This window comes from Gymnogyps californianus, chromosome 14 (genome assembly GCF_018139145.2).
Source record: "Gymnogyps californianus isolate 813 chromosome 14, ASM1813914v2, whole genome shotgun sequence".
Classification (NCBI taxonomy): domain Eukaryota; kingdom Metazoa; phylum Chordata; class Aves; order Accipitriformes; family Cathartidae; genus Gymnogyps; species Gymnogyps californianus.
The window spans coordinates 3,788,956-3,806,244 of NC_059484.1; the positions used below are offsets into that span (position 1 = coordinate 3,788,956).

The window sequence follows — 17,289 nt, forward strand, 5'->3', positions numbered from 1 at the left end:
CTCTAACAATAACCTTTTATTGTTGTAGAAATCAAAGAAAGATAATGTGACACTTCAGACAGTGAGGTAAGTTGAAGAAGTTTCTCTTAAGTGAACATTTTCTTTGGAGCAGGGCTTGCCTGGGCTAGACTTGCACAGAAGCAGTAACCAATGTCTATGCAGATAATATGCCAATATTTTTATACTGTACGGAGTGTGTAAATATGTAAATATGTATGCAATTACAAGCAAATAGGGTCCACAGGAGCTTACTTACATGTAGCAGGCAGAACATTTTCAACACTTTGCTGTGCTTCCTTGTTTACTTATTTATATTCAGACAAAGGAAGTGGTAAGGCTGACTAGCTGACAACTTTTCTGAGAAGAGACCATTTTGTATTAGAGGAAGCAGTATCTCTCTTGGATGTCCTAACAACGTAGTTCTAAATCTAAAAAACCAGGTCTTAAACAGAAGCAGCGGGGTATTAGGCAAGGAATTACTGGACACGCTGGAGGTGGTCACACACAGGGAATATATGGCTGTTTCATCGATAGTACTGCTATGAACGTTCTCTAACTGCCTAGAGGAGAAAACTTACAATGGATTTGCGAAACATTCCTTACCGTTCAGACGTGGTTACGTGGAACCCAGATGACTTAGCAGAATACTTTAGGATGGTAAGTTTAGCTATGTTTCATCTTTGTATGATGGAGGAGCAAACTACTGTAACATAGTTTGTGTTAAATTTACGTATTTTTATAATGGGCAAAGCTTGCTGCAAAACTAAAAGCAAAACCACTGACAATTAAGAAGCTGAGCTAAACTGGCCAGTGAAATCTATAAATGAATCTTGAAAGTGTGTTTTAAATTGGGTATAAGAGAAACTCGTGGCTTTTCAGAGAAAATATACACTTTACTACAACAATAGTTGATATAACTACATTAACAGCTGTAGAAGGCATTAGTGTGTGAGGATTACAAGCTTTCTAAGTCTTCTTCAATGATTTTCAGAAGAGAGGTTTTTTCCCAAATTGCTCAGGGCTCACAAATGAGCCTCTGAATGTCTTTGCTAATCACACCCATGAGAACCCAGCCAGGAACTTAGCAGTTGTGGATACACGGGCTCTTAATTTTTTTAGGCTCAGTTGGAAAAACCTTTTGCCTTTTGGTTTGACTTCCCTATTCTAAAACTTCTTGGGCAAAACTCATGGCTTAAGATTACTAGCTACCCCTTCTTTCCTGTCCCTGTTACTTTTTCTGACATTATCTTGTGTGACTAGCTAGGAACTTCTGTTTCTTTTGACATCTTTTTCACTTGTGATGATCTATAAATTTCATTTTACAATGCAGAGGAGTTTCCACACTGAAGAAATACTTTGAAAGGCAATACAGGAATTCACTGCCTATATATATCCTCTGCACAGCAATGCTGACACCTTTTTAATTGCCCAGGAACATGTAACTGAGCCAATTTTACTGAAATTTCATTTCTGTGTGTTCTCTGTAAATTGCTCATTTTTCAATTCACATCAGAGACAGTGCCTGCTCCATCTCCCTTGCAACTGAATACGTTCCTCCCAAAGTCCAAAACTGTCAGCCTGGAATTTAACATTCAGATCAATCAGAAGATTTGGGAAGATTTTCAAGTAATGCCAGCATACCTGGTTAATTTTCAAGTGAGCTGTCAGACTAGACTTGTAAAACCTGGAACAGTTTGGGCTTCATTTTGAAATCATGCGAAATTTATTGTTTCAACGGCTCCTATAACTCTATGAGAGTTTTATTTGGGGAGTTGAGGCAAGTTTGATACTAGAATGCAAAACTAGCTAATAAAGATAAACAGATCAAACACAAAGTCTATGTCTACCAAATCTCCAGAGAAGTGAAACCGCCAACTACTTGCAAACCTCTAATTTTAGGGTGCAAGGGTTAGTGCCACAGGAAAGTGAAACGAAGAATTGGAGATGGAACAGATGAGATCATTATCAACAGGCAACTTCAGACAAATATGAAAAACATTACAGCACTGTGCACGGTGGTTTGGATCACCATTTCCAAGAGACTAAGAAGGGAAATGGCTTCCTGAAAGAGTTGATAACAATATTCTTCACAGTGATAAAAGGATTAACTGTAAGTTCTATCAGAACTGAATGGGCCCAGTTACATTAATTTTTGAGTACCTCCCCTCTACTGATCCAGATACCCCCCAGGATAGAGATAATCTTGGCATTCCACTTTTGGGGAGCTGAATCAGGTCAAAAGCTGCTTAAAGTCATCTAAGAGATCTGTGTAAGACAATAATGTCTGCCTAAGTCAGCCAGCTCTGGGCAACTGCCGTAAGTGACCAGATCTCCCCAGATAAACTCATACAATTTCCCTCACACATATCATTAAAGGGCCAAATGCTATACCTTAGGAATGCTTTATTTGCATCTGACTAATATATTTTGCCCACAGCCATATGTTCAAAGTCCAGGATTCAAGTCCAAGAGGGCTAAGCATTTTTTTTTCCTCTTAAACTGAGATAATTGTGGCATGATTTTCAAAGGACAATCACATTCAAATCTTCTCTCACCTGAAGTGATTGGTCATGACACAGGGCAGTGGTAAGATTTTCTCAATTCATTGTTAGCTTACACCTTGATATTAATAAAATTCAGCCAGCATACACATCAGTAATTTACGTAACAATACTATGATGTATTACTGGCGTGAATAAAATCCTCAGTTTCTGTCAAATAAGAATTCTTCATACTTAACAGTAATAACATCTAATTTATGATTCTAGGTGTGTTAACTTAAAGCATATGATGTTAATTTAAACCATGCATTCAAAATAGGGAAGGACCAATAAAGAACCAAACCTTCAAATAAAAGACTTTAAATTTTTTTTAGAAAAAGCAAAGACGTTCACATTTGTAATATCCCAAGGGTTATTTTTAATAGCTAACCAGTATTTTTCATCAATTACTTTAAGAATGAGATTAGGTCTCAGTCACACTAATGTGTTCTACCAAGTACAGCAGTTGCTCACTGCTGCATCCAGACTTGTGCTGGTAACATCATGATAGCACTCACTATGTGAGAGAGACATTATTTACAGGTTTAAGTCCTCCGTCTGCACGGAAGTCTTAATCTGTATCCTAAAATATTTAGCAGAGTTAGACCTGTTTCTGCATATGAGTAACTGAAGGTGGCTCCTAAAAATATTCTGTCAGCTGTTCAGATGTTTTCAAGTTCTGTTCTCATATAACACCAAGTTACAAGATTACTCCTTAAAATGAATAAATAGGATAGAACTAAGAAAGGACATAGTCTAACTAAAGTTTCAGGCAGGACCACAGCCATTCTTCTGTCTTGAAGGCTCCGAAAAGTCAGTTTGTCTGCCCGCTCTTTGGGTTCCTTCTGGTATGGACTTGATCAGTTTGAAACAGAAAAAATGTATTCTAGCCAGATCAAAAAAATAAGCTATGTTCTCACATTATGCTATTACTGTCAAAATAAAAACCTTAAGACACCCACTGGAAATATTTAAGAGTCATGTCTTGCTAAATGTGGCTAGTTTTTTGGTTGGGTTTTTTTTCTAAGTCCCCCAAATTACTGTTAAATTTTTGCCTGGAAGGACCAGGAGGTTTCTTTTCTTATGTCCACGATCAACTTACAAAATGCATGTCCTTGTCCCAGACGCTACTGTAAAACAATATTGTGGAAAAGCTTTCCAACTATTACAGATAATTTCCAGGATTAACAAGTGACATTGCCATCCAGAAAAGGAAGCTTTTCGATCACAACAATGAATTCAGCGACTGGGATCAGGGCTTCAGTATTCCAAGATACTAAGGTTTTTGCTGTACTTCCTGTCTTCCACAACTGTTCATCCCAGTCAGTACCACAACTATCCATTTTCCACGTATTTCTTTGGTGCAGGCAACTGTGAGGTGGTTCTTAGATGTGGGGAATTACATGTTCCTAAATGGATGAAAATCCTCAAGTCCACTGAAGAATCTTTGTCTTAAAAATCTGTGTTTATGGAACAAAATGAGCCATTTAGACAGGCTCTAGCATACAAAAGTGTAACTTGAAGCATCTACTCAAACCTAGCCGTATGTCTACGTGTCTTAATCCATTCTTACAATTCAGGGTGTGGTAATCATCTTCTTTTCATTGACAGTTAAAGTATAAGGACTGTGAGAAAGTCGTGAGAAAGCACAGCATAAATGGACAAAGGTTTTTGGTAAGTAGAGTTGTAAAATGCCTTCCTGTAAAATTCCAATCAAGTGATTGTTTCGACTCCTTACTTTGCATTGGCAGATGCAAAGTACTTAGCTCGCAGATGATTACTGAGGTATAAATATGAGAAATAAACGCCTTTGCTAAAATCAGCCAGACATCTTGCTTTAAATACGAAATGCTGGGACCCCAAGCATGTTGTTTAATATGCATATATCTTAGTATTTTTTAAACTGACAGGGAAGCTATAAAACCACAGTCTTGTCTTGAATTCATCTCTTCCTTTATAGGAAGTGCTTGTTTTCAAATACTAACTACAGAAAACTCACATATATTAATTGTCCTCTCTTACTAAAGAAGACACAGACCTGGTCAGCATGACTGGCCTTCTATTGTAATCACTATTTCATGCCTTTATAGTTAAAATCAGATTTCTTCTGCAGCAATACACAAAATCAGTGAACTTTAAGAGCACCAAAACTAGTAAGCAAAGTCCCAGTGGGTTTAAATCAACATTGCTCCAGGCTTTACCAACAACTTGGCTTAACTTTAGAAAAGCTGACAACTTCCATTGACATAGCTGCTGTTTTCAGGTCTTAAATACACATCCATGAAGAGGTGTAAGGGCTTTTATTATTACTTCATTTTCCTTCTATTTTATTTTATTTCCAAATATTAATGATTCTATTTTCCCCAAAAGTCATCATTTTGATCATCTGTATAATTAGTCATAGTGGGGAAATCTATGCATACCTCTTCTAAAGCCTTCTTATTTTTTATTTACTTGTCCTAATGTATCAAGCTTTTTGATATTTCATCGAAATGCGACATAAAAATTTTCAAACACCTTCTGTAGGAGCAGGATATTACACCTCCCTCCTACTGGGTGGAGTCAGAATTATTCAGATGTGTGTCATTGGATTTATCCTACTAACCCCTACGAGATTCTCCTTAGCTCAAACACTAAGGATCTGTGGCTGGAGTGGGAGTTCTGGCTCTGGAAGCATTAAGAAATTCTGGAAGTTTGTGAGGTACAAATAACAAGAGCAATAACTGTGTGATTCCGAAGTGATTTTCATAGTTTTTTATTATTTCCAGAGTGTTTCTGTAAATACATAGCTCAGAGTGCAGCATTTCTTCAGAAGCATCCTAGTAGATTCAAAGGATGCTCTTCTATTAAGTAAGCAAGCAGCTGCTCACGTCTGCTGAGACTTTTTTTTTAAGCTTTTGACCTACTTGTCAATTGTATAATGCAAGGAAGGTTCACCTGTTAAACAGAGCAACAAAAGGAGACTTTAAGTGGAATATTCTAGAGTACAAAGCAATCTTGAAAAAAAAATTGCTTCTCTGTATGAATGGTTTTTCTAAGAAATTTCTTTTTACATTTTGTAAGTTATTGGAAACTGCCAAATTACATTTGCACAGAAGAAACTGTTAAGACTGAGTATTTGCAGGTTTTTTATCTATTGTCAGATCTATATGGTAAACCTGACTGTAAAAATATTGCTGTCTTATTCATCAGAATAACATCCTAGTTTCAAAGTCACATTTCTGTATCTACTGGCTACCACAAGGAAAGTCCAGTTGAGATGTAGTAGCAATAAAACCAGAGGAATTCCATGTAACTTATTCTAATAAAATTCTCTAATATTTAAAACAGTACCATTGCCCCTTTATGAGAGTTTAAACCCATAATATTTGTCAGGTTTATCGCCAGAATAGAATTCCAGAGAGAAGCTTAAAAAGTCTTTAGAAAAAATTACGATTCTTCAGTGAATCCTGCAGGACATTTCCATGAAGGGAGTATATTTTTTCTGTGTTTTACTCCTGTGAGTACTCCCAGAGGCAAAATAGTGCTGGAAAACACAGATAGGACTTGTTCTGTCCTGAAAATCATTGATAGCATTGTGAGCCAATGTGTAATTAGAAACTTCTTATTGTTGGCAGTAAGAAAGACAGAAAGAACCAGACTATCATCCGTGGTCCAAAGAGAGCTTGCGAAGCTTGTGATTAACTAAACAAAACACTTTCTCAAGAGTTTTCATAATGCACTAATCTGTCCTAAACTTGGGGTTGCACATGATGGAAGAAGAGAGGGGCCGACTCTCTCTGCAGGAGCATCAGTAGAGCTCTCAAGACTTAGCACATCTCAGCTCAGGTCAGGAGTAATCTGCAATCCAATTGCTATATTATAGTTGAAGGGGGAAGAAACACTCTCCCCCCCATCCCAGGTTCTAGAAAGACTTTTGTTAGGCTGCCAAGGCTGCTTTTAAGTCCAAGGAGTTTTCCAGCTACATCTCCACTAGAACGTGTGACTTTACATATACTGTGATGTTACAGTTAAGGTTCTTAGCACAAAACTCCAGCAAATGGTGCTCTACTTTAAAATTTACAGTTTTACCCTGAAACTTTGCAATCACGCACAACTTTGCCTGATTTCACTATGCAGACATGAAGGAATTCAATATATCTAGCTTCTGAAGTCACTTAAATACCATATTGTTTAGCTGTACTAAAAAGATGTGAAGCAAAATAGCATAAAATCAGAATCTATGGTAGAAGTTTGCCTTCCCGACCAGGAACAGCCCTTTACAAAGAGCATTTCATTGCACATTGCCTTAAAACTACAAGTGTTTAAAAAAGCATTTGAAACATTCTGTCCTTTTATACTTACTGTGAGAAGTATAATTCCAAAATTGCCAGGAAGAATGCCACTGATGATGATGCCAAGCAAACCATGCACGTTCTGTTGAGCTCAGACCTGTAATCAGTAGCCCAGGATGTTACCAGGATATAGCTCTCTACTAATTGTTTGACACTGTCCAGTGAAATGAGTTATAGTATCTCAAGACTTCTTTAATAATAAATACATAAAGGATAAGTTTTCCTGTATGCTAGGTGATGGCAACGTACAATGAAAAGCAATATCCAGAAAGCAAGAGAACGAAAAGAGAAAAAAAAAAAGAAAACAGAAGACTTAAAAATAGTTGTGGAATTTTTTGGTTTACTGTCTGTTCACCTGCTTTAGCTTAAGTATCTCTGACAATCTCCAGGGAAAAAGCTGTTGCAGAAGAGGGTTTTATTTCCAGTTCTTTTGAGAAGCAGAGCAGGGATGGATTTTAACCTTGCCTGTAAGTCAATGTGACAATATAACACCAATAAAGAACTGGATTAGAACCCAAATCAGAAAAGCAAATGACTTGACTTTAACTTTGCACAGAGTTCCATTAATTTGACATTAATCCTGGAAGAATGGCTCATCTGCTAGTAAACAAACAAATTTACCCAACTCTCATCTGGTAAGAGCTGGTTTAAGATTTTACTTCTCCTTACAGATCTTTTTAACGAGCTATCATTAAAACATTCCAGCTACAGAAATACTTCTCTTTGAAGTTAGATGTGATTATTTTGTTGAAGTCCTTTGTGTGTAAACAAATACACGATGTTTATAAACCTCCTAGTTAGTTTAATGCAACTGGCAGCAACATAAAGTAAAAACCAACATCCAGCAAAACAGAAAAAATAGAGAGAGGATTTTTTATGAAAATGGGTTCACTTCTCTTATGAGCCATGGGATGGGCAGGCTGTTACCTTGCATTGCTTTTCTATGCACTTTATATTCCCATCAGTTGAAACTTCATGCTACATTTTTGAATATGTAAACTTCTGTAAGTCGCAAGTGTTCCATGGACAATTTTGTGATACATACCATGTGTTTCCTTTTCAGAACATGTCTGAAAATGATATTCAGAAATTTCCCAAACTCAGAGTGCCGTAAGTAAAGCCAAACCAATTTAACATTAAAAATTCTCTTAGCTGGTCTGCAGTAAAAACTCACAGGAAATATTGGGCAAATGATTTGCAAGTGATTAGTTAGAGACCTGTTTATTGCAGTGCATTGAGAGAAAAAGAAGGATGTTCCAAAATAAAAGGAGTGTTGTCATGACTGCTCAAGCACAATGATACAATATAAAAAAATTGTCTGGGTGATGTTCAAAAGAACTTGTCCATAAATTCTTTGACTGACAGCAGCTACACAAAGGTTAAACTTTTTTGCAAGTAATACCTTCGAAGTATGATTTAACTGTTCACTGCTTAACTGTTGACTTTAACTCAAAAGAAAAAAAATGTCAGGTATGTACACAACAGTTGAGGAGTTCAAGCGATTTTCATCACGTGCTTTTCCTTTAGGTAGGCGTTAAAGATAAATCAGTCTGGAACATTTGGTTTGCTATTAAATAGATTTCCTTAGCTCCTGTGGATTAGGCCTTGAAAAAGTTTCAAATTTATCTGAATAGCTTTCGTAATTTCATAGAAGTTATTAAATGAAGAACAGTAATCTCATTAAGTCAATACTGAGTAACAGAGAAATTAGCTTCTTCTAATATTTCATGGTGAAAAATGAAGGATTTTCTTTTGCTGTGAGTCCTCTGGTACATATTTAAACTGGAAGTTAGAAGGTTCCTAACCATGAGCTCTTCATGGTCTTCTAAGCAAAGTAAGGAAGGAAAAAAAAAGGAACTCAAGTTCTTCCAACACGGCTGTTTCTTTGTTGCTCGTTTCCCAGTTCCAGACTCGCTCCCTCTAGGCGTATCTTGATTTTGCTACAGGAGATACCACCTGCTTCGCCTTTTCTGATACATCAGAGCTTGTGTAAGATGTTTTGGTAAAGCTAAGAATACTGAAAATTTTTGAAATATCTGTGTGGTCTGTCACATCCATGCACTCATGGGTAAGCTGGTGGCTAGATCTGAGGGCAGGAGGATCCCTCTGTTCGGATCAGATAGGCAAGGACTTGAACTTGAAAGCCTTGGGCATGACATGTTTCTTAAGATCATATCTATATTTTCACACAATAAATTTCCCAATAATAGGGATTGGTGGTGTATGACATGTTAGTAAGGGGGTCCAGATGCTATAAAAAAAAGATGCCCCGATGTCTCAGCATTTTTGAACTTACTGTCAATTAAAAGCAACGTTTAACTATGGTTACTGAGACTGAGGGACCAGAGTTACACCAGATTGCCTGTGAAAAACTCATCTTACCATACTGTAAAACACATTCCTTCTAATTCTCTGATAATTTGTCCCTCCTTTGGCAAAATTGCCTTGTGCTCTTCTTGTTTGAACTTCTAATTTTGAGAACTTTTGGTGATTTCCTTTCAAATTTGTGAGTCAAAAGTGGTCAGTGGAAGGTCTAATAAACACCCACACACAAGAGATATTAATGTCATAGGTGAATAGTTAAAATGAACTCTAACAACGTGGAGTTGCTCCTATCTCCTCGTCTAATCTATTGATATCTCAAAAATGTTTTGAAAACTTGATTTTCACAGTCCACTTACCTTGTAACACTCTAGCAGAAAGTGAACAGCCTTTTCTAATCAGATCTTTGGGGTTTCTCAACAAGAAGAGAACTTGAAATCAAGACCTTAAAAAGAAGAGAGAAGCTTGGTGCACAACTTTTGAAGAACTGAATCAATAAGTAAATTAACAAATCTGAATGAAAGTTCTGGAACTAATGCCCTTGTTCTCAGCTTTCTCCACACTTACAAACAGGGAAACAATTCACTACAATATTGTGAATGTACATGGAAAAAGTTTGGTGTGATGTGGGGTCCTCCATGTAATGCCACTGTTTAAAACAAGAATTGAGAGCTTCAATAGGAAAGAGAACTGGTTGCCATTAAAGAAAACCAAACAAACAAAACCCCCCAAAACCCAACAGAATAAAATTCACGAGTAGAAGAACCTGTCATCTTTTTTAACATTAATTTCATTACTTCAGAATCTCCACACTCTCACCAAAATGGAAAGTGCTTGCTGTTGACTTCTATTAGAACACATTCACGCCTTACTTTTATATCATAATGCAAACCTCACCTAGTAGGAAGAGGTTTTCTACAAGCTGAAATACACACTAGCATATTGTAGTTATAGTACCTGATACTTAACAACAGTGCTAAAACATGAGCATATTCTGTAAAAATGCTTAATATAAATAGCAAGCGTCACACTTACAGCTTTGGCCAGTGGAATGAATAAGAAGCACATATACAAGAGAGATTGTTCTCCAGTAACTTTTGCATGGTTATGCCGACCTACATGTACTGAGAACGGAACCCAGCACTTGCAACTCACAAGGTTTGCAAACCACAGCCTGCATCCATACAGACCTCCTGAGCTGGGTATGTGGTTTTACTAAAAATACACATTTGAGCAAATCTCCTGATCAAGTTTTGAATATAACTGTGTCATTACTTGGGGATGATTCTGTGACTTTTACAAGAATCTTTAAGTGTCTAAGTAGGTAACAGTTGTCATTACAAAGTATGATAGGCCATTTCCAGAAACTAATAACCCCCCCCGCAATCTTCTGTTATTATTAACAGAATTATTATTTTGAAAGTTAATCTCCACCAGCCATGTTACAGGTGCACATCGTCATGAATCTTCTTTTGGCTTACTTTTAAATACCAAAAAAGGATTTAAACACTATTTTGAAAATTAAAATACTTCACAAAATCTTTAAAACTCCCCATTAAAAGGGCTGAACTCTTTACTGAAAACTTTGCTAAAAAAGTTACATATATAAGGGCACCATATAAAAGTGGCTGACGCATCCAGACAGTCCTGCAAGTTTTATTCTGGCTACCTTTTTGCAGGCAAAAGGGTTAATGGACAATAAGTCTGCACAGGATTCACTGCACCTGCATATGCATAGGCCACACATCGATTTCCTGAGGGATCATAACAAACTCCACAGTCCATTTACCTCTGCAGGAATTCCCATTTTTGTTTGCAGTCACCACCTAACTTCCTTGTATGCCAGCAAGAGATACTGAGGTCTTGTACACAAGGTGATCTTCACTGGCATGGTAAAGAAATCTATCCCACATGGCTATTGGGGCATGATATCTTGTGCAGGAGGGAAAATGAAGACTGCATGAAGACCGACTTTGTCATGGAGTGTTTGAGAGGATCAAAAGCAAAAGTTGTCCTCGTCTTTGAGTTATGCATAAAGTTGTGTCAAACAGAGCATTAGAGGACTGGAAACCCACATGCCCTCCTTGCCTCGCAGTATCTAGGCCGTTAAATAAACCCACAAATTTGAAACTATTATTCCATTTGGGGCTTCTCTGATAAAGATGAAGTTTTTACTCTCATTCAGAGTATTTACATTGATGATGCTGTCACTCTTTGGAACCCTGAGACCTCTTGCACTTATGTCGCTATTAAAGCAATCTTAAGGAGAAGTTTAGAAAATTAACTTTGCTTAATGCTATATTTTGGTTTAACATGGAAGCCTTTCTTTCATTCCCACTTACGTGCACAGTAGAATCAAAGGTGTAGCTCAGGCACAAGGTCCCAGAGCAAAAGGCAGAGTACAGCTCCACTCACTGCTTCACTTTCACCCTTTCCTTTAGACAAGAGGGAGGAGGAAAAAGCCACTTGGTCTTGGCCAGTTCTCTCTTGTAGCTGAACTGCTCTTGGTCTTTGCCAGTTCTGTGTTGTAGCTGAACTGCTCTGGGTGGACATAGGGAAGAGGGAGTGAAGAGAGATTCTTGGACTGGTTTAAGGCTCTGGTTCAAAAGGCAGTACTTGGACACATGCTGAGCTTCAGGCACTTCTTCAAGCAAAACAGAAAATGCTACCACATAGTATTTCTACTTGAATATATACATTTCTACTTGAAGATACAGAGCATCAGCTTTAAATCACTCAGTAAAAATTTACTTTTAAGAATACTAACCGGATCTTAAGAATTTAAGCATAGTTGCCATTCTGTGAAAAGATATATGTGCCTATCTGTTCCAGTGACCTGCATAGATCTGCTATGGCACTGATGAACAATCTTTGAAGACCTGATACTGCATGATTACATGTGGTGGAGCCCAGTCTCCAGGTTCCAGACCACGAAGGGTTCTCCCTACTTCACTTTTTCACAGATCTAGTGGAAATCTATGGCCCAGGAGACATTCAGTCATTATCCCAAAGTTATCACATTGCCACAGACCTTTAAGGAGCAGCAACATCTGGGCCAAGTAATGTATTGGTAGGAACACCTAACACATACATTTTCTCCCTTTTCCCACTGAGAAAATAAATAATTGTGGCATGGCCATCAGCTTTAGAGATTGGGTTATCATGAATGTAGCTGTCATCCTAAGTAAGAGAGAGCATCACGGCTGACCTAACAATTTGTTCCGTTATTAACAGCTTAGCTCAGTTGCAACCTGTTTTCTTCAAACATACACTATGCTTTACACTTGGCATTTTTGTAACAATATGAAAACCTGTTAAAATCTGTAGTGCTGTGTTTTTTGTTGAGCTCATTCACAGTACTCTGGTACTTGCTATATCTTATAAAAGAACCATTTAAGTTAATATTAACACCACCAGGTTAACATACACACCTGAAGCTTCACAAACACCACACTGCATCCTGAAAGAGTAAGTGGTACCTTGGTGAAACAGGGAAGGGATGTAGTATATTTTACACAGAGCAGACATTGAATATCTGTCTTAAGCGCTAAATGAAACCCAGACCTAATCATGAGGGTGTAATTAACATTTTTATAATAAATCTAAATAAACAAAAGGCCAATATACAGCTTAAGGGACACATGGAGTTTTCTTGTTGCTCATTATCACTATTGGCAGCCACAGAAGGTCATAAAGGTTTATACTTGCGGATAACAAATGTGAGTCTTGCAAAATATTTTAAAGTGCATTCAACAGAATGTGCCTTACTTAATGCAGTCAGAATTAATAAACAAGAAAAAGCAAAGATCTCATTCAAAATAACAGTGGTGGTCGGTCGATACCTGAACCATGATCTAAACACTGAAGTTGGTCTTTGCCACTCTTATTGTTTACTATCTTGAGAGAAAACATTTCCAAGTTTTCAGTAAGTCAAGGTACTGATACAGGCTGTTGATCCCTTTGGCTACCCTCAGTGGCAGGTTGCCAGCAAACCTGAGATTTGAAATTTTCAGCCTTGGTCAGAAAGCATATGGCATATCCCATAGCACTTGTGAAAATCTCCAGTAACAAAAAGAGCATCATTGCACTAAAGTACACAATTGCATCTGCCAGTTCAAACACAGTAAGTGCGCTGAGTTCTGAATGGGACATATGCAGAGCCTACAAACATGGCACAGTCTGAAAGTTGTTCTACTTTCAGGAGAATCAAAGTGCAAACCTAAAAATTAAGAAATCTATAATGCCCTTCTCTTTTAAAAAGGTACGCCTTGGGCAGAGGTGAACGCGTGTGTTCACCGTGAACGTGCTCTCTCAGATGGGATGCTAAAGGTTCTTGAAAGTTTTAGAACATAACTGATATTCAGTCAGTTTTGAAGCCAACATAATACTGTTGCATCTGCCCAACAGACTTTTCTCAAAGGCCAAAACAAAGACTTCATCACAAACTATGCTCTTGACAGTGTTCAATATGCAACTATGCAACTTCCTGGCCCTAAGAGGACTTTGCCTTCTATCTCTCTCACCCATCTTAAGTCTGTTATCCCATTACATGTAGAATGGATTCTACTCATGACAACAATATCTGCAGTTAAGTGAACAAAAGCCAGTTTTGGAGTACTGCTTTGGGGGTTGGTTGTGTGTTTTTTTTTTTTATTTTCGACTTCCTGCCAGTTTTAAGCTAAGCGTCTGGTGGAGGAGGTAGAAAGAGAAAGAGAAGTCTGAGTAACATTTTCTGCAAGTGCTGTTGCCTTATCCTCTCCTATCATCCACTCCCACAACTCAGAAAGCAGTGTGGTTTTGGTACTTCCTTCCTCACATGGCTACAGACTCAGCTGCTCAGTGCACCAATCTTCTGTAATAACATTGCTTGTAAAGCGTTACCATTCTAAACTTTGCTTTCTTCTAATAACCCCTCTGAGCCATCGGTTTGAAGCATTTCAAATAAACGTGAAGTAAAGATTAGACACTGTATTTGAAGCAGCAGATGATTACTTTTTTGGCAGCAAGATAAGATGAGCAACTTTTTCCTTTCAGTTTTTCCTCAAAAACCAGTTGGTGTAAATCCTCATAGCAGCCAGCCCAGGTTTAGTCCAGAAAGCTTCCAAACACTCAGGTCTCATTCACACCCATGGAAGTCTGAACTAAAGGAGTTATTAGCTCTAAGCCCAGTGATCTTCATTTTACTTCTTTAGCTGAAAATAAACAGAATATTATGAAAGATCCTTCCTCTACCTCTTCTACAACAGAGAACAAGCCACACACAAGTTCCGTAATCCACTTCTCAACCAAAGCACTGGTGTAGACAGTGCACTGTTCACCCCGGAATGTTTCCTGATGTTTCACATGGAATTTATTATTCACACAGCAACTTCCTTATCACCTGCAGCAGAAGGAAATTTCTTGTGCAGAGGAGTGTTGATTGCAAGGGAAGGAAGAGCAAGAGAAGTCCTATGCCTATAACGGCATTCTTCTTGCTTTATACAATTTGCTTGGGTAACGATGTCAGATTTAGACAGCTGTAATCCTTCTTAAATTATTAACATTTGTGCGTGTGCTTATTTCAAAAGAGGCAAGTATGACAATATTTGCTTCAAATCAGAAAATTGCAAAGTACTGTCTTGAAAAAGAAAAAACAAAAAATATTCTTCCTCTGCCTTTCTACTTTCATACTTGGATCCTTAAGTACATATCCTTAACTTCAAATTACCCATCTTCATCCTTTTCAGACAGCACAACCATACTGATCTGACATTGCTTGTTCTCTGATACTTGCTGGCAGCCCGATCTGTCCCCATAGCACTTCCCATAATCCAACAGAGCACCCCTATGCCTTGAATTTACCTTTTAATCTGAATTACAGCAAGGTAAGTACTAGGAAAGTAGCAAGGGCAAGAGAAGGGATATTCAAAATCAGAGAAAGATTTTTAGCATGGTTCAGGGTCAAAAAAAAAAAAAGTATGGTTTTGTTGGCTTTTTTTTTTAATATTAGATTGCTTGAAAGCTTGTCTTCCTCAAGCCCCAGCCCACAAAAGCTGTTAGACATGAAAGAGATGCACTAGTGAGGTAATTTGGAAAAAACTAGGGGATTATTATTGCTGAGTAGCAGAACAAGACATGAAAGAAGAAGAAAAACAAAACAGAGTGATAACTGCCTGGCCATAAAAAAGGATTTTACAATACTGATATAAAGTTTGATTGACCAGATCTAAGATGCATGGAAAAGAATTCTGCACTAACAGACAATAAAGATAAGATTTTACAGAATTTAGGATCTGAGATAAATAGATATGTTGAGTTCCTGATTTTTTTTCATACTACTTTTATTTCCACGATTGCTGTCTCTGATAGACCTAAATAATATAAGCTAGAAGTAAAATGGGACATTTTTAACCAGATGTGTGTAACCAATTTGCTTTGGTTGCCACAGGACTTTCTTGGTGGGACTTTCCTCAAAAAGAAATAGGGAGAATTAAGAATCAGACCATGGCGCATCATAAGCTTTCTTTGAAACAAAAACCTTATTTGAAACAAAATAATCATAGAGGCACACTTCATTACTAGCAGAGCAGAATTCTTTTGCTCTCAGTGGACTTAATTCTGTTAATCTCAGTAATGACTGTCTGGTAACCTCAAGGTTGTTCTCAGGGACTCAGTCAATATAAAAACTCTCAGTCCCAGATGTCTGTGCTGGCTATGGATGCCAGCAATATTAGCAGCATAAATGTGTGCTCCTGACCGAAATTTTACTCACGATTGCATTTCATTGGTTGTTATTCACCCTACTGCTGTATACAAACGACGCATGAGTGATGACAAACACATCCACTCAGAAAAATCTCTCTAGACATAAAGCTATAGTCTTCATATGCTCCATGAATATTTCTGCCCTGCCCTGCAAATGTGTTACACCACGGAACTAAATCAACCTTTTCACCTTCTTTACTGGAGGGATTCTGGATTAGGTATATCTTGGTTGCAGAGAGAGGGAGACAAAAAGAATAGAGAGTAGACACAGGGTACATTTCATCCCTGCTTTTGCAACCATAAGCTTGGTAGAAGCTGTTTCCTGAAGCATTATCTGCTTTTTCCATACAAAATAATACAAATGTAATCGCCATTATTTAAAGCAGTGTTCTAGTGCGTGGTGTCTACCACACCCGAAGTTTCTAAGGCTTGCTGGGTATAATGTTCATTTTTAACCTTGATCCAACAATATGGGTTTTTATCTACGTAAAAAAAGTCTAGTTTTCAATTGGATATGCTATAGTGCAACTTTGCAATAAGATGATAAATTCAATATTCTTACCACAAAGTAAATACTAATTCTGAATACCAGATTTAATTTTGTAAATATTGAGGGAAAGCAGCTAAGAAAATAACTGGCAAGTTTCAAGGAGTTTTTTTTAAACTATTTTTGTGTTTCTTTTAAATAGAATTGTAAGTAAACTAAGTCAAGAAATAAACAGAAATGAAGGGAGGCTATCTTTCCTTCCAAAATGGTAAGTAAAACAATTCAGCTTTCTTTTTCGAAGCTTTCAGATATATTTTTTCTGGACTGCTTTCCATTTGATCAATAATATCTGAGTCAGAGGGACAGCCTGGAAATTATATAAAATAAAACTCTGTTTTGTTAATGATGTCCTCTGTTAAGAATAGCAAAGCCTGAGCCCATGAACACCCTAGATACTTCTGCCATGTCCAGAACCAAGTAACATACAAATTTCATACAATTTTCCACCTGAGTAAATTAATCTTCAGGACTGCTATAAAGCCTAGGCACATATTATTGCATTAATAAATCATCATTAATGCATTTCACTGGCCTACACATCATTATACTTTTTAATACTTTATGACGTATCATTGAATATAATATTCTTGCAATAGAAAAAGAGCAAAAATTGCAAGAACATTGCATGAGAAAAGAACAATTTATATTCATATACAATGAAAATCTAAGTCTAGTCTACATAACATGGTTTTACATTATCTAATAACACAATTTTACACCTTTGCATTAACTAGAGTTCAAAACTAGAATTGAAAACCATAAAGTATTTATCAACCCTACAAATATTTATGAACTTGACTTT

The 17,289-nt window shown here is 37.2% G+C and overlaps 1 protein-coding gene across 1 annotated transcript in view; it reads left to right on the forward strand.

Moving 5' to 3' along the window:
• The first annotated feature begins 462 nt into the window (after positions 1 to 462).
• LCP2 (lymphocyte cytosolic protein 2) overlaps positions 463 to 17,289 on the forward strand; it is a 32,464-nt gene continuing 15,637 nt past the window's right edge. The window contains exons 1-4 of the mRNA XM_050905401.1: positions 463 to 657; positions 4,152 to 4,214; positions 7,938 to 7,984; positions 16,630 to 16,695. Coding sequence (XP_050761358.1) covers positions 580 to 657; positions 4,152 to 4,214; positions 7,938 to 7,984; positions 16,630 to 16,695 — 254 coding nt within the window. The 5' untranslated portion in view covers positions 463 to 579. The remainder of the gene's footprint in view (positions 658 to 4,151; positions 4,215 to 7,937; positions 7,985 to 16,629; positions 16,696 to 17,289) is intronic.